Source organism: Phyllobates terribilis, unplaced genomic scaffold (genome assembly GCF_046119375.1).
Source record: "Phyllobates terribilis strain yellow unplaced genomic scaffold, ASM4611937v1 Scaffold_1__5_contigs__length_1240528914, whole genome shotgun sequence".
NCBI classification, from domain to species: domain Eukaryota; kingdom Metazoa; phylum Chordata; class Amphibia; order Anura; family Dendrobatidae; genus Phyllobates; species Phyllobates terribilis.
The window spans coordinates 10,248,395-10,275,827 of NW_027362761.1; the positions used below are offsets into that span (position 1 = coordinate 10,248,395).

The 27,433-nt window shown below is 46.1% G+C and overlaps 1 protein-coding gene across 6 annotated transcripts in view; it reads left to right on the top strand.

Annotated features, from left to right (window-relative positions):
- The window catches only part of LOC141167232 (uncharacterized), a 632,749-nt gene that overhangs the window by 206,890 nt on the left and 398,426 nt on the right, over positions 1–27,433 (top strand). For all 6 annotated transcript variants that reach the window (XM_073654689.1, XM_073654734.1, XM_073654964.1 and 3 more), the window contains one exon: positions 5,093–5,196. In XM_073654689.1, coding sequence (XP_073510790.1) covers positions 5,093–5,196 — 104 coding nt within the window. The remainder of the gene's footprint in view (positions 1–5,092; positions 5,197–27,433) is intronic.

The window sequence follows — 27,433 nt, forward strand, 5'->3', positions numbered from 1 at the left end:
AGTGGCATCATGGGCTCCTCAAAACAACTGTCAAATTATCTGAAAACAAAGATTATTCAACATAGTTGTTCAGGGGAAGGATACAAAAAGCTGTCTCAGAGATTTAACCTGTCAGTTTCCACTGTGAGGAACATAGTAAGGAATTGGAAGAACACAGGGACAGTTCTTGTTAAGGCCAGAAGTGGCAAGCCAAGAAAAACATCAGAAAGGCAGAGAAGAAGAATGGTGAGATCAGTCAAGGACAATCCTCAGACCACCTCCAGAGAGCTGCAGCATCAACTTGCTGCAGATGGTGTCACTGTGCATTGGTCAACTATACAACGCACTTTGCACAAGGAGAAGCTGTATGGGAGAGTGATGCGAAAGAAGCCGTTTCTGCAAGCACGCCACAAACAGAGTCGGCTGAGGTATGCAAAAGCACATTTGGAGAAGCCAATTTCTTTTTGGAAGAAGGTCCTGTGGACTGATGAAACCAAGATTGAGTTGTTTGGTCATACAAAAAGGCGTTATGCATGGCGGCAAAAAAATACAGCATTCCAAGAAAAACACTTGCTACCCACAGTAAAATTTGGTGGAGGTTCCATCATGCTTTGGGGCTTTGTGGCCAATGCCGGCACCGGAAATCTTGTTAAAGTTGAGGGACGCATGGATTCCACTCAGTATCAGCAGATTCTTGACAATAATGTTCAAGAATCAGTGATAAAGTTGAAGTTACGCAGGGGATGGATCTTTCAGCAAGACAATGATCCAAAACACCGCTCCAAATCTACTCAGGCATTCCTGCAGAGGAACAATTACAATGTTCTGGAATGGCCATCCCAGTCCCCAGACCTGAATATCATTGAACATCTGTGGGATCATTTGAAGACTGCTGTCCATGCTCGGCGACCATCAAACTTAACTGAACTGGAATTATTTTGTAAAGAGGAATGGTCAAAAATACCTTCATCCAGGATCCAGGAACTCATTAAAAGCTACAGGAAGCGACTAGAGGCTGTTATTTTTGCAAAAGGAGGATCTACTAAATATTAATGTCACTTTTCTGGTGAGGTGCCCATACTTATGCACCTGTCAAATTTTGTTTGAATGCAGATTGCACATTTTCTGTTAGCACAATAAACCTCATTTCAAGGCAGAAACATTACTGTGTCCAACAGTTATTACATATATCAAACTGAAATAGCTGTTGTAAAAACACCAATTTTTATAAAACATTAAGCTTAAGATTAATAGGGGTGCCCAAACTTTTTCATATAACTGTATATAGGTGATACTGCAACTGTGTATAGCTGCAGTATCACTTATATATTGTGTATATATAGCAGTCGAAGTATCACCTATATAATGTATATACTGTTGTATATACATTAAATTAGTGATACTGTGATGCTGTGTATTCACTGTATATACTGCAGTCTCACTATCACCTATATAATATACAAGTCTTGCTGGGTTTGCTGTGTGTAATTGCAGCATCACCTATGTAACATATATACAGCAGTATCACATATATAATATATACACAGCAGTCACATTATCACCTATATATTGTATGCAGACTGCTGTATATACATTATGTATGTGATAGTGCTACTGCTGTGAATACATTATATAGGTGATATTGCAATTATACACATCAATCACAGTATCACCTATGTAACATATATACAGCAGTGGCAACTACGTAATATATATACAGCAATCACAGTATCACCAATATAATGTATATAGACTGCTGTACATACAATATATAGGTGATACTGCAACGGCTGTATATAATCACAGTATCACATACATAATATAAAGCGATATCATCTATATATTGAATATACAGCAACTGCTGTATATACACATTAAAAAACTTTCCATGTTGGGACTCACTCACCAGATCCCTGAGATGGAGGAGGATGAAAAAGCTCCAGGTGTGCATTAGTGGATCCCTGGGATTGGTCAGGTGAGTAGAGTTTTATGCAAGGCCCGCCGCAGACAGAGCCCTCTGCCGCCCACCACAGTGCCGCAGACAGGGCCAACCGCTGCCCACCAAAGTGCCGCAGACAGGGCCCTCCGCCGCCCGCCACAGCGCCGCAGACAGGGCCCTCCGCCACCCTCCACAGTGCTGCAGACAGGGCCCTCCGCCGCCCGCCACAGCACCGCAGACAGGGCCCTCCGCCGCCCGCCACAGCGCCGCAGACAGGGCCCTTCTTTGGATCTCCCACGCTCTGTCATGAAGGCTGGCGGCTATGCATAGCGTGGTGCATAACATAGCCGCGTCTGCTATACAGTGATGCTGCCGGTGGGGCACAGCAGCATGCAGAAGTACAGTGCCGGCTAGCGGCTGCTAAAACTGCAGACCCCTCAACAGCTGATCGGGACCGGCGCAGGTGCAGCCCTCCTCTGGTCATGTTGACGCGATGCCGATAGTAACAGGAGATCCGGGGCTGAGGCTCGACACCACTTGCACCAACAATGATGGCGCACAAAACATTATATTGAGGGCAATCTGGCCATGGGCCCCTCCGGGGCCTCGAGCCCCGGGCGGTAGCCCAGATTGCCCTCATTATAATCAGCCTATGATCCCATTATTTTATTTACCTTTGCAGCAGCTGCCTGACACTGGCCACCAAACGTGAGCTTGTCATCCACCAATACACCCAGGTCTTTTTCAGTGACAGTTTTGCCCAGTGTGATTTTCTTGATTTTTTTGGGGGGGATATTCTATCTTTTAATATTAAAATTAACCTACCCTTAAAATGATAGACTGTCCATGTCTTTGTCAGTGGGCAACCTTAGAAAAAACAGCAAGGGATCAAATGCCTATTTCCCCCACTGTACATATTTTCCACAGTCCATAACTTGATTGCTTTTTTCCATGTGCTCATTGACAAATTTGTGCTTTTTACGGTGATCTGTACTCAGAAATTTATCAAAGCAGGCAAAATTAACTGATTTAATGTGTCCATTCGCAGTTTCTCTGTAGCATCTGTATCTTTCTCTGTAGCTTCTGAATGTAAGAGGGGTAGTGGTGGGAGACTTGACCCTTGACTCTGGAGCTGGAATTACCACTTCAGAACTCTCCAGTGCTTTGTTTCCATCCATTTCTGGATGCTTCTTGAAGTATGTTTGGGGTTATTGTCCTGCTTGAAGACCCATGACCTAGGATGCAAACCCAGCTTTCTGACACTGGGCACTACATTGAGACTCAAAATTCTTTGTGTGCAAGGCATCATGAAATGTGAAGATTCCCAATCAAGGCACCTAGTGCCAGAGGCAGCAGAACGACCCCAAAATATCTTTGAACCTCCACCATATTTGACTGTAAGTACTGTGTTTTTTTATTTGTAGGCCCTCATTTCATTGATATAAACAGTAGAATGATGCGCTTTACCAAAAAGCTTCATCTTGGTCTCCCTTGTCCACAAGATGCCTGCCTGCTCTCTAAAAATTAGTTGTGGCCACCTGCCCTGCTGGCCCTCTATAAATTGTGAGGGCCACCTGCTGGCCCTCGAACTTTCAAACTTTACAGTATTAATACGAAAAAGAAAATTTGCCCATATCAGATGGATAAATTTATATTGCAGTAGCAATATACAGCTATGCAAAGCATAGCTGGCTGCTGGCCCTCCATAAATGCTTAGTGAGGGCAACCTGATGGACTTCTGACAATAGTGAGGGCCACTTGCTGGCCCTCTATTAATTGTGAGGGTCGCCTGCTGGTGAGTGAGGACCACCTGATGTCCATCTGGCAATAGTCAGGGCCACCAGCTGGCTCTTTAGCAATAGTGAGAGTTGACTACTGGCCCTGGAAAAAAAAAACTTTGTGACTTTCAGAGCCCCTCCTTCATAAATTAAACAGGAGGTGTCTGATCATGTCTCACACACCACATGGCCAGATAAGTTGGTAAAATGTTAAAATTACATTTCCTTTTGAATGTTTTTTTTTTTTTTCACCATTGAAAGCAATGCGAACGTGCAATAACACTACATGGGAACTTAGCTCAAGGTGTGGGGAGAATTTTTTTTTCTCTTATTTATTTTGCCTTATATGCAAGTCATTCTCCTGGAAAGAATGTTTCTTAACATTTTTTCCAGTATAATCCATTTTATCTACGGTTTTGTATGTTTTATTGTCAGTCCGGAAAACTGGCGGAATACTCTGACAATATTGTTCCCAGCAGCGACCTAGGATTCAGAGATACTTCCAAGGGTTTTCCACATGCTGTCTCATGACATTTCAGCACTGTTTCCATTGATTCGAGCAATTTTTAGACCCCTCCAGTCCTCTGGTGGGTGCTGCTGGAAAAATGCTCGAGTTTCCCATTGACTTCCATTAGCCTCGTTGCTTGGGTCGAACTCCCGAGCATTATGATTTGCTCGACTCGAGTAACAAGCACCCGGGCATTTTAGTTCTTGCTCATCACTAGTCCTTAAAGATGATTTCAGGGAATTATGACGTAGAAGGTAATATTTTTTTAAATACTGCCTTTACCAGGTGCCACACCAGAGAGGCAGTGGGACATTAGGCAGGTGAATAAGTGGCTCAGGAATTGGAGTAGGAAGGAGAGTTTGGGGTTTTTGGACAACTGGGTCGACTTCTCTGTTGGCTACAGGCTCTATGCTAGGGATGGGCTGCACCTGAATGGGGAGGGTGCAGCTTTTTCTAGGGAAAAATATGGCTACAAGTTTGGAGGAGCATTTAAAAAGGACTGGATAGAGGGCAATTACTGCGCAACACTGTGTAGATAGTGAATTGGACCTAAATAATGAAATTGGAGGTGGCATGGATGGAGGGGTTAGAATAGCCAATATGTTAAGCAGGAAGAGAGGAGAATAGCACTTAAATTCATTATTTGGAAAACCATTTTACATCTTGCATATGCAGTAATAGTAGCCCAAACTAGATAGTATATATTAGAAAAGGGGTGTAAATTAATGGCATGTCAATCAAATGGTATAGTATGTTATTGTTTGGAAAAAAAGATGAAGGTTCAAAGGTAAGCATTGGCTTTGCAGATTTGGACATTACATTTATTTTATTTACTGTATTTGTAGTAGTTATAAGCAATTTTTAATGTAAATGCATTATGTCTTCTAGTGGAAACTCAGAGATTTACGATGATACATTACCTTGTCTACCAGAAAGGAAGCTTTTATCAACATCATTGCAGCATTTTGTAATAACAGAAACAGAGCGACCAGGTTTGTAGAAAATTTTGTCCGTTTTTCTGAAGATACATAATTTGCCACTATACATGACATGTTTTTTATGAACCATATAATAAGCACCAAAAACTATAATAAAACCACAATATACATATATACTCGATGTAAGGCGGCGGTGTTCACACCATGCAGTAACTGAGGCAGTGACCCAAGCAAGTCCAACATAAACAGCTTTTATTCAGCAACTTACGGGTAAACAGAAAGTACTCCGGTTCGCAGCCGGGTTAACATAAGTCCATAGATAACAGTTGCCGTGGGCAATGGCCGCGCCGGGCCGCTTAGAGCCTTACAGTTGCAGAGCCTTCCCAGGTGTGGGTTCAGCTACTCACAGGCCCGCCAAGCTTCCCTGCTATGCTCCTAGCAGGTCCCAACACTGAACAACACAAATCCTTAATGCAGGGTTTTTAAAGGACCTGTGGCAAGAGCCACTGGAAAACCCGTGTTGGAGGGAGTAGACCATCCCACTGCCTTCCTGTAGCCTCCTCCCAGAAATGAAGGCCCTGCCGGGTTTTACTAATCTGCCTTAGCCAGATAGCCTGACCAGGTCAATGCTCACCTTCATTCCTGCATTGCAGCCGCAGATGTGTCTGTGACTGCAATGCACTCCAATGGATTTAAAGGATTTCTGTATACATTCTGGGGGATATATAATGTCCCTCGTATACGATCCCAGTCACTGCCTCACATATCCCCCCCCTCTGTTCAAACTTGTGGGGTTGAACATTTGTCATCATACAGGGTGCCCGGAACAGGGCATCTGCGTTTGCCTGCGACTCCTACAAAGAGACTGAAATTTTTGCAGTGACAGAAACCGCCTGGTGACTCGCTCATTTATCTCCTTGGCGTCGGACAAAGGTCCAACTTTGACACTTCATTTAATTTCCCGAAATCGTTACAGAAGCTTAACGATTCGTCTGGTTTTGGGATCAGTACAATGGGGCTAGCCCATTCACTCCGTGATTCCTTGATGACTCCTAACTGGAGCATTTGTTTTACCTTAGCCGTGCCGGCTTGCCTCCGGGCTTCGGGTACCCGGTACGGTCTCATTCGTACCCTTTACACCAGGTTCAGTGACAATGTCCTGTTGGAGAACCGCAGTCCTACCCGGTAACTTTGAGAACATGTCGGTATTCTGCTGTACCAGCAAGCGAACCTCCCGTCGCTGCTGTTTAGTGAGAGCATCACTTATCCTGACCTCTCCCCCTTTCGCACCCCTGGCTGAGGGTACATGTACTACCACCCAATCGCCCTTCTTAGAAGACCTGACCATGGCTCTTTTATTATATGTGCGCCTCCGTGCTGCCTGGGCATCTAACAGATGTTCTTTCACGATGGGTATGACCGCCGCATTCCGGTCCTGCATACTAGCCACGTGTTCAATTATACTCCTATGTGGAGTCGGCTCTTGTTCCCATGTCTCTTTGGCTACGTCCAACAGACCCCTAGGGTGTCTGCCGTACAATAACTCAAAGGGAGAGAACCCTGTGGAAGCCTGGGGTACCTCACGGACGGCAAACATCAAATAGGGTAGCAACGTGTCCCAATCCCTTCCGTCCTTAGAAACCACCTTTTTAATATGGACTTGAGGGTTTTATTGAACCGTTCTACTATCCGGTCGGTTTGAGGGTGGTACGCCGAGGTGCGCAATTGTTTTATTTCGGAGTTTCGCCGAGATGTGGCGTAGCGGTATAGTCTCCGGGTACCGGGTGGCAGAGTTGACGACCACAAGTATATGTTGGTGGCCACGAGCGGATTTTACAATGGGCCCTACCAAGTCTATTGCAATCCATTGAAAAGGTACCTCTATCACTGGCGGAAGTACCAATGGACTACGGAAGCTTGCGGTGGGTGTGGTCAGCTGACACTCAGCGCAGGATTTGCAGTACTTTAGGAACCTCCGCGTAAATCCCCGGCCAAAAGAACCGCTGCAAGATACGGTCTTGCATCTTTTTAACCCCAAGGTGTCCACCCAGCAGGTGTGTGTGTGTGTGTGCCATCTCCAGAACCGCCCGACGGTACGACTGAGGTACCACTAACTGTTCCACGACCTCGTCCCTGATTTTATCCACCCTATAGAGCAACTTACCGTTGACCACCATGCGTGGAATCACAGTATCTACACCGGGCTGTTAAGCTACACCATTTACCTCTAACACCCTTTTCCGCGCCCTAGTCAGGGTGGGATCCTGTAGTTGAGCTGTCCCAAACATGCCCAGGGACACCTCCAGCTCGGGGATCAATGGGGTCTCCTCGACCTCTCCAGTCAGCACCTCTAAAGGAAACCTATCGGGGTTACACTCTGTCCCTAGGTTGGACACCCCTACGGCAGGTACCCCTGACTCAGGTTCTTCGGGTACAGCGCCCGTAATAAATTTTACCGGGGAAGAGTGATTTTTGTTTTCCCACAGAGTCCAGAACAGGGGCAAGTCTCTTCCCAATACAGTCCCATAGGGAAGAGTTTTTGCCACCCCCACCACATGTTTCATGTCCCCACTTGGCGTGGACAACACTACCTCCGCGGTTGGGTATTCTCGGAGGTCCCCATGGATACACTCAACCCAGACTGTCCGTCCTCTGGGGTTGTCTCCTGCCACCAGTGACTCATGTATCAAAGTCACTAGGCTCCCCGAGTCTAATAGGGCCTCCGTTGGGTACCCATTAACCAGTACCTGGCACAGTCGGGGTTCACTGTCCGGGGGGTCGGCACTCGCAAAGCAGACGCTCTGGGCGTACATTGAGACCTGGTGGTTATACCCGCAGTCCATGGGCTCTGTAGTCAGGGGGCAGTTAGCAACCACGTGTCCCGGCCCCTGACACCGCCAGCACCTAATGGCGGAGGTATTGTTAGATCTTGTGACCTTTTGGGAGGGAACTGGTCTCCTGTCACTCTCACTCCGGGGTTCCCCTTCAGCCCGGGTACGGTGCTGACTGTCCTCAGCAGAGGGACGTGACCTCTTTCCCGGTTCCTGGTCTAGCAGGGTCTGGCATGACAGCCGCGAGGGGGCAGAGTCCCGTATAAAGCCCTGAGTGGCTGAGTACCGCTCAATCAGGCCGACCACCTGGTCGACGGTGCCGGGGTCCCCTTGCCCCATGCAACGTTGGATAGCGGCTGTCAGAGTCCTCACCAGCCGGTTGACCACCACCCCCTCCACCATCTGGGCAGGAGTCAAAGACTCAGGCTGGAGCCACCTCTTGACCAGCTGCAAAAGGTCATAAGCCTGAGACCGGGCGGGTCGGGTCTCCACAAAGGCCCATGAAAACACGCGCCGAGCCCTCATGTACGTATTGACCCCCACCCAGGCAAGGAGCTCACCTTTGAGCTTCTGGTAGTCCTGGGCGTCCTCCCGACTGATGTCGAGTAGGCCTTCTGGGCATCGCCGACCAAAAACGGAGCCACCACTTCCGCCCACTGGCCGGCTGGTAGGTTTTCCTGCACTGCTGTGCATTCGTAGATGGTCAGGAAGGCTTCCACGTCGTCCTCCAGTCCCATCTTCCTCAACGCTGAGCGAACCTTGTCCCGGGCTTCTCGACGTTCCGGAATCGGTGCTGTGGCCGTTTCCTGCAGGGCAGCAATCTGTTGCAGCAACAGTTCATTTGTTTTTTGCTGCTGCTGGTACAGGAGCTGCTGATTATGCTGCTGCTCCCGCTCTTGCTGTTGCCGCTGGAGACTCAGGTGCTGCTCCTGCTGTTGCCGTTGGAGACTCTGGTGCTGCTCCTGCTGTTGCCGCTGAGACTGCAGCTGCTGCTGCTGGGTGAGTACCTGCTGCTTTAACAGCTCCTCCATTTTGTCCATGGGGTGGGGCTGAAAGGTGGCAGGCCGGATTGTGGTCATGCAGCTGCCGGTGGGGTATGCCTCAGTCACAATGCCCGCATTCCCCACCAATCTGTAAGGCGGCGGTGTTCACACCATGCAGTAACTGAGGCAGTGAGCTGAGCAAGTCCAACATAAACAGCTTTTATTCAGCAACTTACGGGTAAACAGAAAGTCTTCTGGTTCGCACCCGGGTTAACATAAGTCCATAAATAACGGTTGCCGTGGGCAACAGCCGTGCTGGGCTGCTTGGAGCCTGACAGGTGCAGAGCCTTCCCAGGTGTGGGTTCAGCTACACACAGGCCCACCAAGCTTCCCTGCTATGCTCCTAGCAGGTCCCAACACTGAACAACACAAATCCTTAATGCAGGGTTTTTAAAGGACCAGTGGCATGAGCCACTGGAAAACCCGGGTTGGAGGGAGTAGGCCACCCCACTGCCTTCCTGTAGCCTCCTCCCAGAAATGAAGGCCCTGCCGGGTTTTACTAATCTGCCTTAGCCAGATAGCCTGACCAGGTCAATGCTCACCTTCATTCCTGCATTGCAGCCGCAGGTGTGTTGGTGACTGCAATGCACTCCAATGGATTTAATAGGTCTCTGTACACATTCTGGGGGATATATAACGTCCCTCGTATACGATCCTAGTCACTGCCTCACATCGAGTATAAGCCGACCCGAATATAAGCCGAGGCACCTAATTTTACCACAAAAAAACTGGGAGAACGTATTGACTCGAGTATAAGCCTAGGGTGGGAAATGCAGCTGCTACTGGTAAATTTTCCCATCCTGGTATGCATGGCCCCCTCATCCCCAATCCTGGTATGCTTGGCCCTCCTATCCTGGTATGCATGGCCCCCAATCACTGCACACATGAAAAAAATAAACACTTCTACTCCCCTTCCTTCCCTCTGCTCCAGCGCTGTGTCCTGTTCTGCCCGTAGCTCATCTCAGCATCTGAGCAGCGCATTACATCACTGCCATGCGCCCTCAGACGCTGAGATGAGCTGTGGGGATATTCACTCCTCTCCATGCCGAGACTATGGGCGTGGAGAAGAGTGAATATTCATTTTCTTTAATAGCGCACACTGTAGCCACAGCCGCGACTTCCTGCAGCGGCTCAGCTATCATATGTGCCCGCTACTAAAGAGAATGAATATTCATTTTTCTCCACGCACATGGAAGTGGGGAGGAGTGAATATTCAAACTCTCTAATAGCGGGCACACAGGATTGCTTAGCTGCTGCAGTAGCCGGCGACTGTGACTGACTGTGTGCACTATTAAGGAGAATGAAAATTCACTCCTATCCGCTCCCATAGGCATGGAGAAGAGTGAATATTCATCTTCCTTTAGCAGCGGGCACACGTGGTAGCTGCAGCAGCGGCTACTGCCTGTACACCTCTCCGCCGCCGCAACCCCCTCCCCCACCACCATCCACCATCGGAATCCATATACTATAAAGTATATACCCAAGTATAAGCCGAGGGGGGCATTTTCAGCGTAAAAAATGTGCTGAAAAAGTCGGCTTATAGTCGAGTATTTAAGGTAAATCTAAATGATCAAACAATAATGTAATATCAAAATACTCTTCTGAGTATTTTTAGTCAAAGGAATTGTATACATTTTGAGGTTAATATATTAATGTGCAAATATACAATAGAGGTCAAAAGTTTTGACACACCTGTTCAGGCAATGCTTTTCCTTGTTCTTATTGAAATTTATACATGTGCTTCATCAGGTAGTAACCTTGAATGGCTTAACAAACGTCTTGAAGGAGTTTCCAGAGGTGCTGAGCATTTATGGGCTTTTTGTCTTCATTTTGTGGTCCAATTCATGATTGCAGTGGTCATGTGTAGTGTTGAGCCACCCCCGTAGTGTTCGGGTTCGGTTCGGTTCGTCGAACACCGGGATGTTTGAGGAACTGTTCGTCGAACACCTTAGAACACCGTCGAACACCATTAAAACCAATGGCAGGCAAACAAAAACACATAGAAACACATAGAAAACACCTGCAAAGGTGTCCAAAAGCTGACAAACTGCTCAGAAGACACTCTCTTTAAAAAAGCCGGCCGGCAAATTCAGCAGCGGCATACACCGGTACCCGACAATTTAGACAAGAAGGAATAGAGCATCACACATAGATTAGATAGATAGAAACATGTCAGTCACACATATAAGAAGCACAGTGACAGTGTTGGTTACTGCACTTGTCATTTAGTGTAAAGGATTTATTAAAAAAAATATTAGTGTTTTCATGCACCGTCTCTTTAAAAAAGCCAGCCGGCAATTCAGCATCTGTACCCGACAATTTAGAACAGAAAGAATAGAGCTTCACACATAGATTAGATAGATAGAAACATGTCAGTCACATATATAATAAGTACAGTGATAGTGTTGCTTACTGTACTTGTCATTTAGTGTAAAGGATTTATTTAAAAAAATAATAGTGTTTTCATGCACTGTCTCTTTAAAAAAGCCGGCCGGCAATTCAGCAGCGGTACCCGACAATTTAGAACAGAAAGATAGAGCATCACACAGATTAGATAGATAGAAACATGTCAGTCACATATATATGAAGTACAGTGATAGTGTTGGTTACTGTACTTGTCATTTAGTATTAAAATAAAGGATTTATTATTAAAAAAATTGGCGTGGGGTTCCCCTTAATTTTAGGCTCTAGCGGAGGTTAAGCAGACGGCTGGGGCAGATGTTTGAAGCCTGGGAAGGGGGTAATACCCACGGAGCTTCCCAGGCTACTAATATCAGCCCCCAGCTGAATACATAGCCTTTACTAGCTATTAAAATGGGGGACCCCCCCAAAAAAATGACGTGGGGTCCCCCCTAATTTAATAGCTAGCAAAGGCTAGGCAGACAGCTGGGGGCTGATATTAATAGCCCAGGAAGGGAGCCATGAATATTGGCCCCCTCCCAGGCTAGAAACACCAGCCGTCAGCCGCCCCAGAAATGGCGCATTCATAGGATGCGCCAATTCTGGCACTTAGCCTCGCTCTTCCACGCTGCCCTGGTGCGGTGGCAGGGGGTAATAGGGTTGGGGTTGATGTCAGCTTATAATGCCAGCTGACATCAAGCCCAGGTTAGTAATGGAGAGGCGTCTATAAGACACCCCCATTACTAACCCCATAGTCAAAGTTAAAAAAAACACAAACACCCAGAATAAAGTCCTTTAATTGAAATAAAGACACAATCCTTTATTGTTCTAAATTAAACCATACTTACCATCACACCCATTCCAGCTGAAGCCAACGATCTCCTGCAATAAAAGAAAAATAATAAAGCAACCTCATCCTTACCTTTCCATGGTTCCCACGACAGCTTCAGCTCTGCTACATCGAGATGACAGGCTGGACCGCAGCAGAACGCTGCCATCCAGCCTGTCATCCCGCAGACACTGAGAAGCGCAGGCTTGCTTGCGCTGCTCAGCGTCTCTCTGTGACGACATCCAGATGAGCCGAGTTCATGTCCAATGAACTCGGCTCACCTCATGCACGTCACTGACAGCGTGGGAAAATTCTCACGCTGAAGCGCTGATTGCAGGAGAATTTTCCCACGCTGTCAGTGACGTGCAGGAGGTGAGCTGAGTTCATTGGACATGAGCTCACCTCATGCACATCACTGACAGCGTGGGAGAATTCTCCTGCACTCAGCACTTCAGCGTGAGAATTTTCCCACGCTGTCAGTGACGTGCAGGAGGTGAGCTGAGTTCATTGGACATGAGCTCACCTCATGCACATCACTGACAGCGTGGGAGAATTCTCCTGCACTCAGCACTTCAGCGTGAGAATTTTCCCACGCTGTCAGTGATGTGCAGGAGGTGAGCTGAGTTCATTGGACATGAGCTCACCTTATGCACGTCACTGACAGCGTGGGAGAATTCTCCTGCACTCACCGCTTCAGCGTGAGAATTTTCCCACGCTGTCAGTGACGTGCATGAGGTGAGCCGAGTTCATTGGACATGAACTCGGCTCATCTGGATGTCGTCACAGAGAGACGCTGAGCAGCGCAAGCAAGCCTGCGCTTCTCAGTGTCTGCGGGATGAGAGGCTGGATGGCAGCGTTCTGCTGCGGTCCAGCCTGTCATCTCGATGTAGCAGAGCTGAAGCTGTCGTGGGAACCATGGAAAGGTAAGGATGAGGTTGCTTTATTATTTTTCTTTTATTGCAGGAGATCGTTGGCTTCAGCTGGAATGGGCGTGATGGTAAGTATAGTTTAATTTAGAACAATAAAGGATTGTGTCTTTATTTCAATTAAAGGACTTTATTCTGGGTGTTTGTGTTTTTTTTAACTTTGACTATGGGGTTAGTAATGGGGGTGTCTTATAGACGCCTCTCCATTACTAACCTGGGCTTGATGTCAGCTGGCATTATAAGCTGACATCAACCCCAACCCTATTACCCCCTGCCACCTCACCAGGGCAGCGTGGAAGAGCGAGGCTAAGTGCCAGAATTGGCGCATCCTATGAATGCGCCATTTCTGGGGCGGCTGACGGCTGGTGTTTCTAGCCTGGGAGGGGGCCAATATTCATGGCTCCCTTCCTGGGCTATTAATATCAGCCCCCAGCTGTCTGCCTAGCCTTTGCTAGCTATTAAATTAGGGGGGACCCCACGTCATTTTTTTGGGGGGGTCCCCCATTTTACTAGCTAGTAAAGGCTATGTATTCAGCTGGGGGCTGATATTAGTAGCCTGGGAAGCTCCGTGGGTATTACCCCCTTCCCAGGCTTCAAACATCTGCCCCAGCCGTCTGCTTAACCTCCGCTAGAGCCTAAAATTAAGGGGAACCCCACGACAATTTTTTTAATAATAAATCCTTTATTTTAATACTAAATGACAAGTACAGTAACCAACACTATCACTGTACTTCATATATATGTGACTGACATGTTTCTATCTATCTAATCTATGTGTGAAGCTCTATTCTGTCTGTTATAAATTGTCGGGTACCGCTTCTGAATTGCCGGCCGGCTTTTTTAAAGAGACGGTGCATGAAAACACTATTATTTTTTTTGATAAATCCTTTACGCTAAATGACAAGTACAGTAAGCAACACTGTCACTGTACTTCGTATATATGTGGCTGACATGTTTCTATCTATCTAATCTATGTGTGAAGCTCTATTCTGTCTGTTATAAATTGTCGGGTACCGCTGCTGAATTGCCGGCCGGCTTTTTTAAAGAGACGGTGCATGAAAACACTATTATTTTTTTTGATAAATCCTTTACGCTAAATGACAAGTACAGTAAGCAGCACTTTCACTGTACTTCGTATATATGTGGCTGACATGTTTATATCTATCTAATCTATGTGTGAAGCTCTATTCTTTCGGTTCTAAATTGTCGGGTACAGGTGTATGCCGCTGCTGAATTGCCGGCTTTTCATGTTTCACTGTTGGCACTGTTCCCATCGATTTGGGCAATCACTGTAATGCCACAACCACCATGGCTGTGGCATTACAGTGAGTGGCAGACAATCCCTGCATGATTGGTGCTCTAAATAGCGCCAGACATGCAGGACACGCTTTTGGTGCACGAACAGTTATCGAACATAACCTCGAACAGCCGAATTTTTTGCAAATCGTTCGGGTTCGTCGAACAACTCGAACACCGCCCAAAACAGCTCGAATTTGAGATTGGCGAACAGTTCTAGTCGAACACCGCTCATCTCTAGTCATGTGCAGCACTCTATCCCTCTCCTTAGACACATAGCCCTTATATAGCCTGGAGGTGTATTTTAATAATTCTCCTGTTGCAACACAAATAATGGTCACACAGTGCAAACAAGATAGACAATGCTGTAATAGTGCTACTGGGTAAGTGTGCCTTGAAATTGAAATAAATCACAAACAGTGTCCCCAGTGTTGTAGCTGTTTTTGTTCTGACCCAAAATCCGATTGCCGGATCACCAGTGAGGCCGAATTAAGAAATCAGGCCCTCAAATAACGAGCGCTCGGAGAAAAGAATGCACACTTGTTATAATGTTTCTGTTCATTCACACTGAGAATACTATCTCTTATACCATTTACAAGCAATGTGACTCATGTAGACCCCCACCCCCGTTACCCAGGTCATGATGACTTTATTTATCATGTACCATAACATGTTTTTACAGAATCTTAAAAACATTGGCTATGAGATAGAAGTATGAAATCCTTGACTACGAAACTATAGGGCTGAATAAACAAAAAGAAAATGTAGAACAGAGAAGAAAAACATTAACCCTTCTATATCAATTTCCCACCTTTTGTAAATGGTATAACCTGTGCCACAGGGTTAGCTGGTGTCCTCAAAAGAGCTACTATCTAATGGGTCTAATACCCATATGGTGGCTTTCTAACTGCCTCACCCATCCACCCTCAGTGTGGACACTCACTTCCCCCATCAGCAGTTGTTATATGGGGTCTATAATACACTACGGATGGTTTCGCGTTAGATTTCTTGACACATACTGTACATTATTCAATAGCTTGGTTAATACATATATCAGCGCTTTTACGGTTACATAGAGCAATAAACGAAACAATAAAATCTGCATGCGAGTCTGTACAATGCCAGAAATCCAACCCGCTAGGCCACTAAATTTGTTGGCTGGATTTAAAAAGAATGTATTCCCCCACCAGGAGTCTATTTGCATTGTGTTGTTTTAACCATTTATTATTAAGTTCACTTATTTTATTTATATTTGCTCTGACTTGAAGATTACCAGCAGGGTCAATATAATTGCAACAGGCAGGACCAATTATTTGACACACTCCACCTTCTTTTGCTGTCAGGTAATCTAGTACTATAGTATGTTAGTTAGTAACTATGATTAATTGTCTCTGCATTGTATTAGTTTCATTAAGAACCTCAAGAACCTGGAAAATTTGATCATCGAAGTAGTCGGTACCTTCCAATAACTGGGTATGAAACGCCTGCTCTATTCCCAGGGCCGGCATAATTTCCTTCATTATTTCTCCAGTGAAAAATGTGTAGCCCTGTCACTTTCTATGTTTTCTGGGACACAGTTCTTTAACCCCTTAATAACATCTGACGTACTAATACGCGTCTGTGCCCTGGGACTTAAGAGCCAGACCCGTATTAGTACGTCATCACGATCGCGCGCGCACACAGCCTGTGTGCGCGCGCGATCGCCGCCGGGTGTCAGCTGATTGTCACAGCTGACACCCAGTACTATGTGCAGGGAGCGGTCCTGCACCGCTCCCAGCACATTAACCCCCGCGATGCTGCGATCGAAGTCGATCGAAGTCGATCGCGGCATTGCGGGGGCAAGGGGAGGTGATCGGCGATACTCACCTCCTCTTCCGGCTTCCAGCGCAGTCTGCAAAGGCTTCCCGGGTGTTGCCATGACGACCCGATGTCGTCATGACAACATCCGGGTCACCAGAGAGCAGGAAGATTGCTTGGACATGCGCAGTGCATCTCCAAGCAATCTTCACACTGTGCACTTCTGACAGCCTTCATGGCATAGGGATGGTGCTCCATTCCTGTGCCATGCAGGCGATCAGAAAAAAAAAGTGAAAGTCCCAGAGTGGGACAAAGTAATAAAGTGTATAAACTGTGTGAAAGTGGAAAAAAAAAAAAAAAAATGTGCAAAAATATTATAAAAAAAAAAAATAAATAATACACCAAAAATAAAAATATAATGTACCCATCAATAAATATTATTATAAAAAAAATAAAAAAAAAAACAATAAAAGTACACATATTTGGTATTGCCGCGTCCGAAACAACCTGACCTATAAAACTGTCCCACTAGTTAACCCCTTCAGTGAACACGGTAAAAAAAAAAAAAAAAAAAAAACGAAGCAAAAAACAATGCTTTATCACCATACCGCCAAACAAAAAGTGGAATAACACGCGATCAAAAAGACGCATATAAATAAAAATGATACCGCTGAAAACGTCATCTCGTCCCGCAAAAAACAAGCCGCCATACAGCTCCATCAGCCGAAAAATAAAAAAGTTATAGCTCTCAGAATAAAGCGATACTAAAAAATATTTTTTTCTATAAAATAGCTTTTATTGTGTATAAGCGCCAAAACATAGAAAAATGATACAAATGTGGTACTGCTGTAAACGTACTGACCCGAAGAATAAAGCTACCTCATCAATTTTACCACACGCGGAACAGAATAAAAAAAAAAAAAAAAACAACAATTCCTGAATTGTTGGTTTTTGTTTATTCTGCCTCCCAAAAATCGGAATAGAAAGCGATCAAAAAATGTCACGTGCCTGAAAATGGCACCAATAACAACGTCAAGTCATCCCGCAAAAAACGAGCCGTCACATGACTGTCTGCCAAAATCTGGAAAAATTATAGCTCTCAAAATATGGCGATGCAAAAACTAGATTTTACAAAAAATGCGTCTTTTAGTGTGTGACAGCTGTCAGTCATAAAAACCCCATATGATTCTGGCATTGCTGTAATCACACCGACCCGAAGAATAAAGTCGTCTAATCACTTATACCGCACAAGGAACGGCGTCAAAAATAAACTCTTGGGTTAGGATTGGGCTAGGGTTAGGGCTGGGTTTGGGGCTAGGGTTGTGCTGGGTCTAGGGTTGTGCTGGGGCTAGGGTTGTGCTGGGGCTAGGGTTGTGCTGGGGCTAGGGTTGTGCTGGGGCTAGGGTTGTGCTAGGGTTAGGGCTGGGGTTGGGATTTTTTTCAAAAGTAAGAAAAAAAGATGACGATATGGAGACTAGTGTTGAGAGCAAGTGCTCGCTACTTGAGTTTGCATCGGGTGCTCTGGTATGCATGGAGTATCGTGGGTATTTGAGTGACATGCTCGAGTCTCTGCCCCATATGCTTCGCGGCCAAAAAACTTTACGGGGATTGCCTGCCATGCACGAGCGATCCCCGCATGTTTTTTTTTGGGTGTCTAATAACCGTGAAACATGCGGAGCAGGGACTCGAGCATGTCACTCGAGCACACGCTGTACATGGTGCATACCCGAGTACCCGATGCAAACTCAAGTAGCGAGCACTTGCGCTCAAGAATAATGACAACTTATTCAATATGATGACCTAATGTAAACAAATAATGTGCCGTACCTCTGGGTTCAAAATGTTCACTATACACCTTAATAAAATCCTTGAGGGGTATAGTTTCCAAAATGGGGACACATGTGGGGGAGCTCCACTGTTTAGGCACATCACGGGCTCTCCAAACGCGACATGGTGTCCGCTAACAAACTGAATGGAAAATCGTCTCAAATTGTTAGCGGACGCCATGTTGCGTTTGGAGAGCCCCTGTGTGCCCAAACATTGGAGCTCCCCCACAAGTGACCCCATTTTGGAAACTAGACCCCCCAAGGCACCTATCTAGATGCATAGTGAGCACTTGGAACCCCCAGGTGCTTCACAAATTGATTCGTAAAAATGAAAAAGTGAAAAAAAAAACACTTTTTCATTTTTATGAATCAATTTGTGAAGCACCTGGGGTTCCAAGTGCTCACTATGAATCTAGATAGGTGCCTTGGGGGGTCTAGTTTCCAAAATGGGGTCACTTGTGGGGGAGCTCCAATGTTTGGGCACACAGGGACTCTCTAAATGCAACATGGTATCCGCTAACAAATTGAATGGAAAATCGGCTCAAATTGTTAGCGGACACCACATTGCGTTTGGAGAGCCCCTCTGTGCCCAAACTTTGGAGCTCCCCCACAAGTGACCCCATTTTGGAAACTAGACCCCCCAAGGCACCTTTCTAGATGCATAGTGAGCACTTGGAACCCCCAGGTGCTTCACAAATTGATTCGTAAAAATGAAAAAGTGAAAAAAAAAACACTTTTTCATTTTTATGAATCAATTTGTGAAGCACCTGGGGTTCCAAGTGCTCACTATGAATCTAGATAGGTGCCTTGGGGGGTCTAGTTTCCAAAATGGGGTCACTTGTGGGGGAGCTCCAATGTTTGGGCACACAGGGACTCTCCAAATGCAACATGATATCCGCTAACAAATTGTCGGCTCAAATTGTTAGCGGATATCATGTTGCATTTGGAGAGTCCCTGTGTGCCCAAACATTGGAGCTCCCCCACAAGTGACCCCATTTTGGAAACTAGACCCCCCAAGGCACCTATCTAGATGCATAGTGAGCACTTGGAACCCCAGGTGCTTCACAAATTGATTCATAAAAATGAAAAAGTGTTTTTTTTTTCACTTTTTCATTTTTACGAATCAATTTGTGAAGCACCTGGGGGTTCCAAGTGCTCACTATGCATCTAGAAAGGTGCCTTGGGGGGTCTAGTTTCCAAAATGGGGTCACTTGTGGGGGAGCTCCAAAGTTTGGGCACACATGGGCTCTCCAAACACAACATGGCGTCCGCTAATTATTCAAGCAAATTTTACAATCAAAAAGTCAAATGGCGCTCCTTCCCTTCCGAGCCCTGCCGTGCGCCCAAACAGTGTTTTTTCCCCAAATATTGGGTATCTGCGTGCCCAGGGGAAATTGCACAACAAATTTTGGGGTCCATTTTTTCTTGTTACCCCTGTGAAAATAAAAAAAATTGGGTCTAAAGTAACATTTTTGTGAAAAAAGTTAAATGTTCATTTTTTTCTTCCACATTCAAAAAATTCCTGTGAAGCACCTGAAGGGTTAATAAAGTTCTTGAATGTGGTTTTGAGTACCTTGAGGGGTGCAGTTTTTAGAATGGTGTCACTTTTGGGTATTTTCTGTCATAAAGACCTCTCAAAGTGACTTCAAATGTGATGTGGTCCCTAAAAAAATGGTTTTGTAAATTTTGTTGGAAAAATGAGAAATCGCTGGTCAACTTTTAACCCTTATAGCTCCCTAACAAAAAAAAATTTGGTTCCAAAATTGTGCTGATGTAAAGTAGACATGTGGGAAATGTTATTTATTAACTCTTTTGTGTGACATATCGCTCTGATTTCAGGGCTTAAAAATTCAAATTTTGAAAATTGCAAAATTTTCAAAATTTTTGCCAAATTTCCGTTTTTTTCACAAATAAACGCAAGTGATATCGAAGAAATTTTTCCACAATCATGAAGTACAATATGTCACGAAAAAACAGTCTCAGAATCAGGGGGATCCGTTGAAGTGTTCCAGAGTAATTACCTCATAAAGTGACAGTGGTCAGAATTGTAAAAATTGGCCCGGTCATTAACGTGCAAACCACCCGTGGGGCTTAAGGGGTTAAAGAAGTTGTCCACTACTTTTACATTGATGCCCTATCGGTAGAATAGGGCATCAATGTATGATCGGCCGGGGTCCCGCACGCAGCACCCTCGCCGATCAGCTGTTATCGGTGGCGGAGGCAGCCGCCGACTGGAAGTGCTCACCTGTGGGGCTCTGCCGTCAAGTGGTAGTGGCCGCCAAGGTGTACTGCACATCCGCCTCCTACTATTCAATTAAATGGGAGGCGGATCTGCAGTACACGGCGGCCACTACCACTTGACGGGGGAGCCCTGCAGGTGAGCACATCCGGCCGCCGCTGTCGGCACCGATTACAGCTGATCGGCGGGAGTGCCGCGTGCGGGACCCCGGCCGATCATTCATTGATGTAAAAGTAGTGGACAACCTCTTTAATCAGTTTGTCTGTAGTCATTTTAGCATTAGCACTTTTTACCGTATAGGATTCCGGCCAATCAGAGAAGAGGGAGTCCTAAGGAGATAATTTGCATATTCCCACTGCATTTTGGGGTAAGTGAAGAGTCTCCGCGAGCTCAAAGAACACTGGATTTTGGCGGTTGGAGCTGAAAAGAGGACATCGGTAAACCAGGGGAGGAGTCCTGAGGAGATAATTTGCATATTCCCACTGCATTTTGGGGTAAGTGAAGAGTCTCCGCGAGCTCAAAGAACACTGGATTTTGGCTGTTGGAGCTGAAAAGAGGACATCGGTAAACCGCGCGCCGGTAGGCATTTTGAAGCTTTTTTTTTTAAGCTTTTTTCACTGTTTTCAGAACATTAACAATAAGAACATGGAAGAGTCCAGGAGCCATTTGGTGAGCTGCATATCCTGCTACATGTTCACAGACTTGCCAGTGGAAAAGCCAAACTTCACATGCCAGAAATGCAAGCTTGTGTCCCTGTTGGAGGAAAAGTTGCGAAATCTAGAAGAGAGGTTAACTACCTTGAAAATCATTAAGGGAGGTGAAGAGTTCTTAGACCGAGCAGAATTATCTCTTCATGATTCAGAAAGAGAAGAAATTCGAACTGTACCTGACGAAACAGAGGAATGGAAGCATGTGACCCACAGAAGCAGGAGGATCGAGAGGCAGTCAGCACCCATACTGCTCAGGAACCAGTACCAGGCTCTCTCGCAGGAGAACCATGAAGAAATACAGCAAAATAAGACTTTGCCAGCAATGAATAACCTTGTAAGCCCTCAGAATCCTCCTGGATGGAGAAAGAAGAATGTTGTGAAGAAAAAACGGAGAGTGGTGGTCATGGGGGATTCCCTGTTAAGAGGAACAGAGGCCGCTATCTGCAGACCAGACATAACCTCAAGAGAAATGTGCTGTCTTCCAGGAGCAAAAATTAAAGATGTGTCTGACAGGATATCAAGACTCTTCAGACCTACAGATCACTACCCATTCCTGCTAATACATGTGGGGACAAATGACACCACAATAAAGGACCTGGAAACCATCTGCAGTGACTTTGAAGACTTAGGCAAGAAAGTGAAAGAATTGGGAGCGCAGGTGGTCTTCTCATCCATCCTCCCAGTGGATGGCCATGGAACAATGAGGTGGAATAAGATTCTACAGGTGAACAACTGGCTACGTCGATGGTGCCGTCAACAAGGATTTGGATTTCTGGATCACGGAATGAATTACCTATACGATGGACTACTTGCTAGAGATGGGGTGCACCTTACGAAGACTGGAAAACATGTATTTGGAAGTCGCCTTGCTACACTCATCAGAAGAGCTTTAAACTAGAACAATGTGGGAAGGGAAGCAAAAGGCCAGAAAAAGCCATACAGCTGACAAATACTATTGAGATCTCTGCTACTGGAAGTGGAAAGGAAGAACAAAGACAAAACAATTTAAATAATAAAAATATGGGAGAAAGAGAAACCAATCACAAACTAAAATGTTTTTATACAAATGCACAAAGCATGGGCAACAAACAAGGAGAATTGGAACTACTAATGCAGGAAAGGGAATATGATGTCATTGGAATCACTGAAACTTGGTGGGACGATACACATGATTGGAATAAAAGGCTAAAAGGATACAACTTATTTGCAAGAAACAGATTTGATAAACGAGGAGGAGGTGTTGCATTGTATGTTAGAAAAGCGTATATCTGCACAGAGATTGAAGCTTCAGAGACTGGGAGTTCTGTGGAAACTGTTTGGGTAAGAATGCAAGGAGAGAACAACGGAAAGGACACCATTGTAGGCATTTACTACAGGCCACCTGGGCAAGCTGAAGATATGGATGAACTCTTTATGTATCAAATGACCAAGTTCTCCAAAAAATATGACGTAGTGGTCATGGGAGATTTCAACTATCCAGACATTTGTTGGGAATCTCTCTCAAGTAAAACTAACAGGTCAAGCAAATTCTTATCCTCTCTTGCTGACAACTTTATCTTCCAAAAGGTAGGGGAGAAAACAAGGGGATCTGCTACTTTGGATCTAATCCTTATAAACAGGGAGGAAATGGTTGAGGAGGTAAAGGTGGCTGGGACCCTAGGAGGCAGCGATCATGCTATTATAGAATTTTGGATAACTAGAGGAGGAAGACATGTGAAGACTCAAACTTCAAGGTTAGATTTTAGAAAGGCAGATTTTAAGAGACTCAGAAAGAGAATAGGAGGGATCCAATGGCTGGATGTCCTTAAGGACAAAAATGTCCAGGAAGGATGGGAAATTTTTAAAAATGAGATTCTCAAAGCACAATCGTTAACAATCCCGAAAAGTAGGAAGAATGGGAAGCATTTAAGGAAACCAGGATGGATGAACACAGAACTTAAACACATGCTAAAAAGAAAGAAAGAAATGTTTATTAAATGGAAAGAGGGAGGCATATCTAAAGAAGATTATAATGCAGTCTGCAGGGCACGTATCAGGTTAGCTAAAGCTGACAATGAATTAAGGCTTGCAAGAGATGTCAAAAGCAATAAAAAAGGATTTTGGGGGTATGTCAAAAGTAAAAGAAAAGTCAAAGATGCTATAGGATTTTTACAGGATGAAAATGGAGAAATGGTAAGAGAGGATGTTGAGAAGGCCGAACTTTTTAATTCCTATTTTGCATCTGTTTTCTCTCAGAAAGAAAATGTAACATCAACTGATCTTCACTGTCCTTTTAAAGGAATAGAGGAATCCAAGTTATCTGTAAACAGAAAGATTGTGAGGGAATATTTAGCTAACATAAATGAGTTCAAGTCTCCAGGTCCAGATGAATTACACCCCAGAGTACTGAAGGAGATCGTAGAAGAAATTTTAGAACCACTCTCCATAATCTTTGAAAATTCTTGGAGAACAGGAGAAGTCCCAGAAGACTGGAGAAGAGCAAATGTTGTTCCTATCTTCAAAAAGGGGAAGAAGGTGGACCCAGGGAATTATAGGCCGGTGAGTCTGACTTCTATACCAGGAAAGATCTTTGAACAAATTATTAAACAACATGTATGTAAGTACATGGATAAGAATGAAGTGATTAACCAGAGTCAGCATGGGTTTGTAACTAACAAGTCATGTCAGACTAACTTAATTTCCTTCTATGACAGAATTACTGACTGGGTGGATCAGGGAAATGCTGTAGATATAGTATATCTTGACTTCAGCAAAGCATTTGACAAAGTATCTCACACCATCCTTATTGAAAAAATGACCAAGTATGCAATGGACCAGGCAACTGTTAGGTGGATTCATAACTGGCTTAGTGATCGGACTCAAAGGGTGGTTGTAAATGGCTTCACATCCAGCTGGATGAATGTCTCAAGTGGGGTACCACAGGGCTCCGTCCTGGGACCTGTATTGTTCAACATCTTTATCAATGATTTAGATGAAGGAATTGAGGGTAAACTGATTAAATTTGCTGATGACACAAAGCTAGGAGGGATAGCTAATACTAGAGAAGAGAGAGAGAGGATTCAAAAAGACCTAAATAAACTGGAGCAGTGGGCAGCAACCAACAGAATGGTTTTTAACAGGGAAAAATGCAAAGTACTACATCTGGGCAATAAAAATGAAAAAAGCATATACAGAATGGGAGGAATAGAGCTAAGCAACAGTACATGTGAAAAAGACTTAGGTATACTAATAGATCATAGACTGAACATGAGTCAACAGTGTGATGCGGCAGCAAAAAAGGCAAATACAATTCTGGGATGTATTAACAGAAGCATACAGTCTAGATCACGTGAAGTCATTATCGGTCTTTACTCCTCTTTGGTCAGACCTCATCTGGAATACTGTGTACAGTTTTGGGCACCACATTTTAAAAAAGACATAGACAAACTGGAGCAAGTTCAGAGAAGAGCGACCAGAATGGTGACTGGTCTGCAAACCATGTCCTATGAGGAACGGTTGCAGGATTTGGGAATGTTTAGCTTGCAAAAAAGAAGACTGAGAGGAGACTTAATAGCTGTCTACAAATATGTCAAGGGCTGTCACATTGTAGAAGGATCATCTTTATTCTCATTTGCACAAGGAAAGACTAGAAGCAATGGGATGAAACTAAATGGGAGGAGACACAGATTAGATATTAGAAAAAACTTTTTGACAGTTAGGGTGATTAATGAGTGGAACAGGCTGCCACGAGAGGTGGTGAGGTCTCCTTCAATGGACGTCTTCAAACAGAGGCTGGACAGACATCTGTCTGAGATGATCTAGTGAATCCTGCTTTGAGCAGGGGGTTGGACCAGATGACCTAGGAGGTCCCTTCCAACTCTACCATTCTATGATTCTATTATTCTATGAGATCTACACATACCAGGACATATTCATACACACCTACCTTGGATAGTTGTATATAGTCAATCTGCAGTCTTTGAAATGGGTAGAGAGGCCTTGGTGTCGCTTTCTTAGAAACTTTTACTGTTTTTCCTGCTTTGTGTTGTGCACAGATGAGGCAGGACTGCACATGTTTCACGGTGGCGTAACTGAAACCAGGAGAGATCCAGAAGACATTTACCATGTTACACATGTGACGTTTTGAGGCGTGAGTGGGGCCATGTGTTTTTCTTGCTCCATCACTGCGAAGAGGGACCTCGGTAAACACAATCTATCCTTATTCTCCCATACTCTATTTGAGTTCAGCTCCGCTCCCATTTTTCCCCAGTGGTCCTTCTCTGAGGGGACAGCCTGCTGCTGGAGAGATTTTAGGACATCTAGGCTCACCGTGGCTGGAACATGTTTACTCCCCGCCACCTTCCTCTGCTCCCTAGGCCGCCTTGCTGCTACTGTAGCAGCCTCATCCGCCCTTCTGTTGCCCTCTACCTCCAGGGAGTCACCTTTTGTGTGTACTTTACCTCATGTGAGTGTAGCACCCTGAGGATTCGGCTGCTACAGGGGTATTGCACCTCAACCCAGAGGTGTGATATTTCACTCCCGGGTAAGGATGGAGCGTGGATCTGAGCTCGGTAGGCTGCATGCACTACACACATCCCATTTCCGAGGAGCAGACCGACGGTACTCCCACTTAGAAATGTGCAGGTACGACCGAGTCTGTTCCTGGCTGGAGTGGGAGGGGGGTGGTACATCCCAAGTAGTGTAGGGGCAGATAGGGGGAGCAGCCTGGGTAAAGTTAGGAGCTCATTGGGTGCTGGTCACCTGAGCTCACACATAGAGGGTGTATATAAGGTGGGCACCAACTAAGAACAGGGTCAGATGCAGAGAACAAGTCAGCGAGCAGAGGAGAAGGAAAGACCCAGAGTGAGAGAGGAGAGAGAGAGAGACCCAGAGGCACAGAAGAAAAGGACTCCAAGATCCCAACTTAAATCCCCGGGTGAAGAGTCGGCATCAGGGTACCGGAACCCAAGCTGGTGGGGGTAAAAACATTCCCCAGCCAGAGACCGGAGACCGTGGGCAGCGTTTGCCACGGTCACCCACCACATCCACCCCGAAGGCACACCACATGAAGGGTCAGGGAACCCCAAGGCCAAGGGTGTCCCAACAGAAGGCCCGAGGGAGCTGGACCTAGGTGGATCAATAGTGGGGACGGCCAGAGAACGGGACAGAAGGAGAGCTCAGGGCCACGCTCCGGACTTGTTTGGGGGTTGGCTGGATCCAGGACCTGGTGGACGCAGCACGGCTCGGGTGGTCACTCGAAGCTGGAGTGACCAGTACAACATCTGCAGTAAGTAAACACCCTTAACTGCACAACCCGACTCTGTCTTCACTGCCGTCTGCACTGCACCACCACAACCCCCATCCTCTGCACCTGTCCCCCCTGAGGCTATACCCCACCCGTTGGGGGTTATACCATCTCAAGCTGCACCTGCACCATCAGCCTCAGCGGACCCTGCTGCAGCGGCGGCCACAGTGACCGCATCACAACGGGTGGCGTAGTCGACACAAAAGAACTCTTAATAACATCTGTAGGACTGCCACATAACACTGAGCTTGACGCCCTGGGCACGGGCCGGGTCACAGCCGCTCGGAGACTACAACCCCCCATCTGATCCGGTGCCGGGTATTCCCCTCAAAAAGGAATATGTCCCAGGGGGCGCGTCAACTTTGGCGTAGTCGGCAGGATTACGTGCCCGCAACACCCGGGTACTGCGTGCCTGAAGAAAAGTGCAAGTTTACCTCAGAAAGAAGTCTCCCGCCGGTTCCGGAGGGTCCACGCCATCGGACCCCATCACAGGTCGTTTCCCGCCGATTGTCCGCCATTTCCAGCTTGTTCCCGCCATCTGCAGAGTTTCCCGCCACTGGGCGACGCTTCCCGCCAAATCCGAAGATTTCCCGCCTTGGAAGAGCAGCGGACGCCATTATGGGCGTGCCAAAGGAGGGCAAGAGGCCGCCTCCCATCGTGGGCCGGGACAGAAAATGGCGCCAAAAGTGGAAACCGCCCCCACCAACAGAGACTGTGATGCTAGAGGTGTCTGTCAGCGTGAAAGAACAGCCCCTGGAGCTGACAGTCACCGAGTTGCCCCGGGACCGCCCTCAAAGTGGGAGGAGACGAGAGAAAAGAACGAAGATGGGTGCCGCCTGGAGCAGTGTGGAGCGAGCGCACCCGGAGGCAGGAAGCCTGGAGAGGAGCAGCAGAGAAGCTCACCCGGAGATGTCCAGAGAGCAGAGCAGCACCGGCCCGCTGGCCAGGAGCCTGCTGGAAGAAGAGCAGAGCAGCACCGACCCGTTGGTCAGGAGCCTGCTAGACACCACGACCCCACTAGGCCTAGTGGAGGTCCTTGCACAGCTCCCCCGAGACCGGGAGTGTGCACAGACTGCCCTGGAGGGCCTCGCACGGAGGATGGCCCGGGTA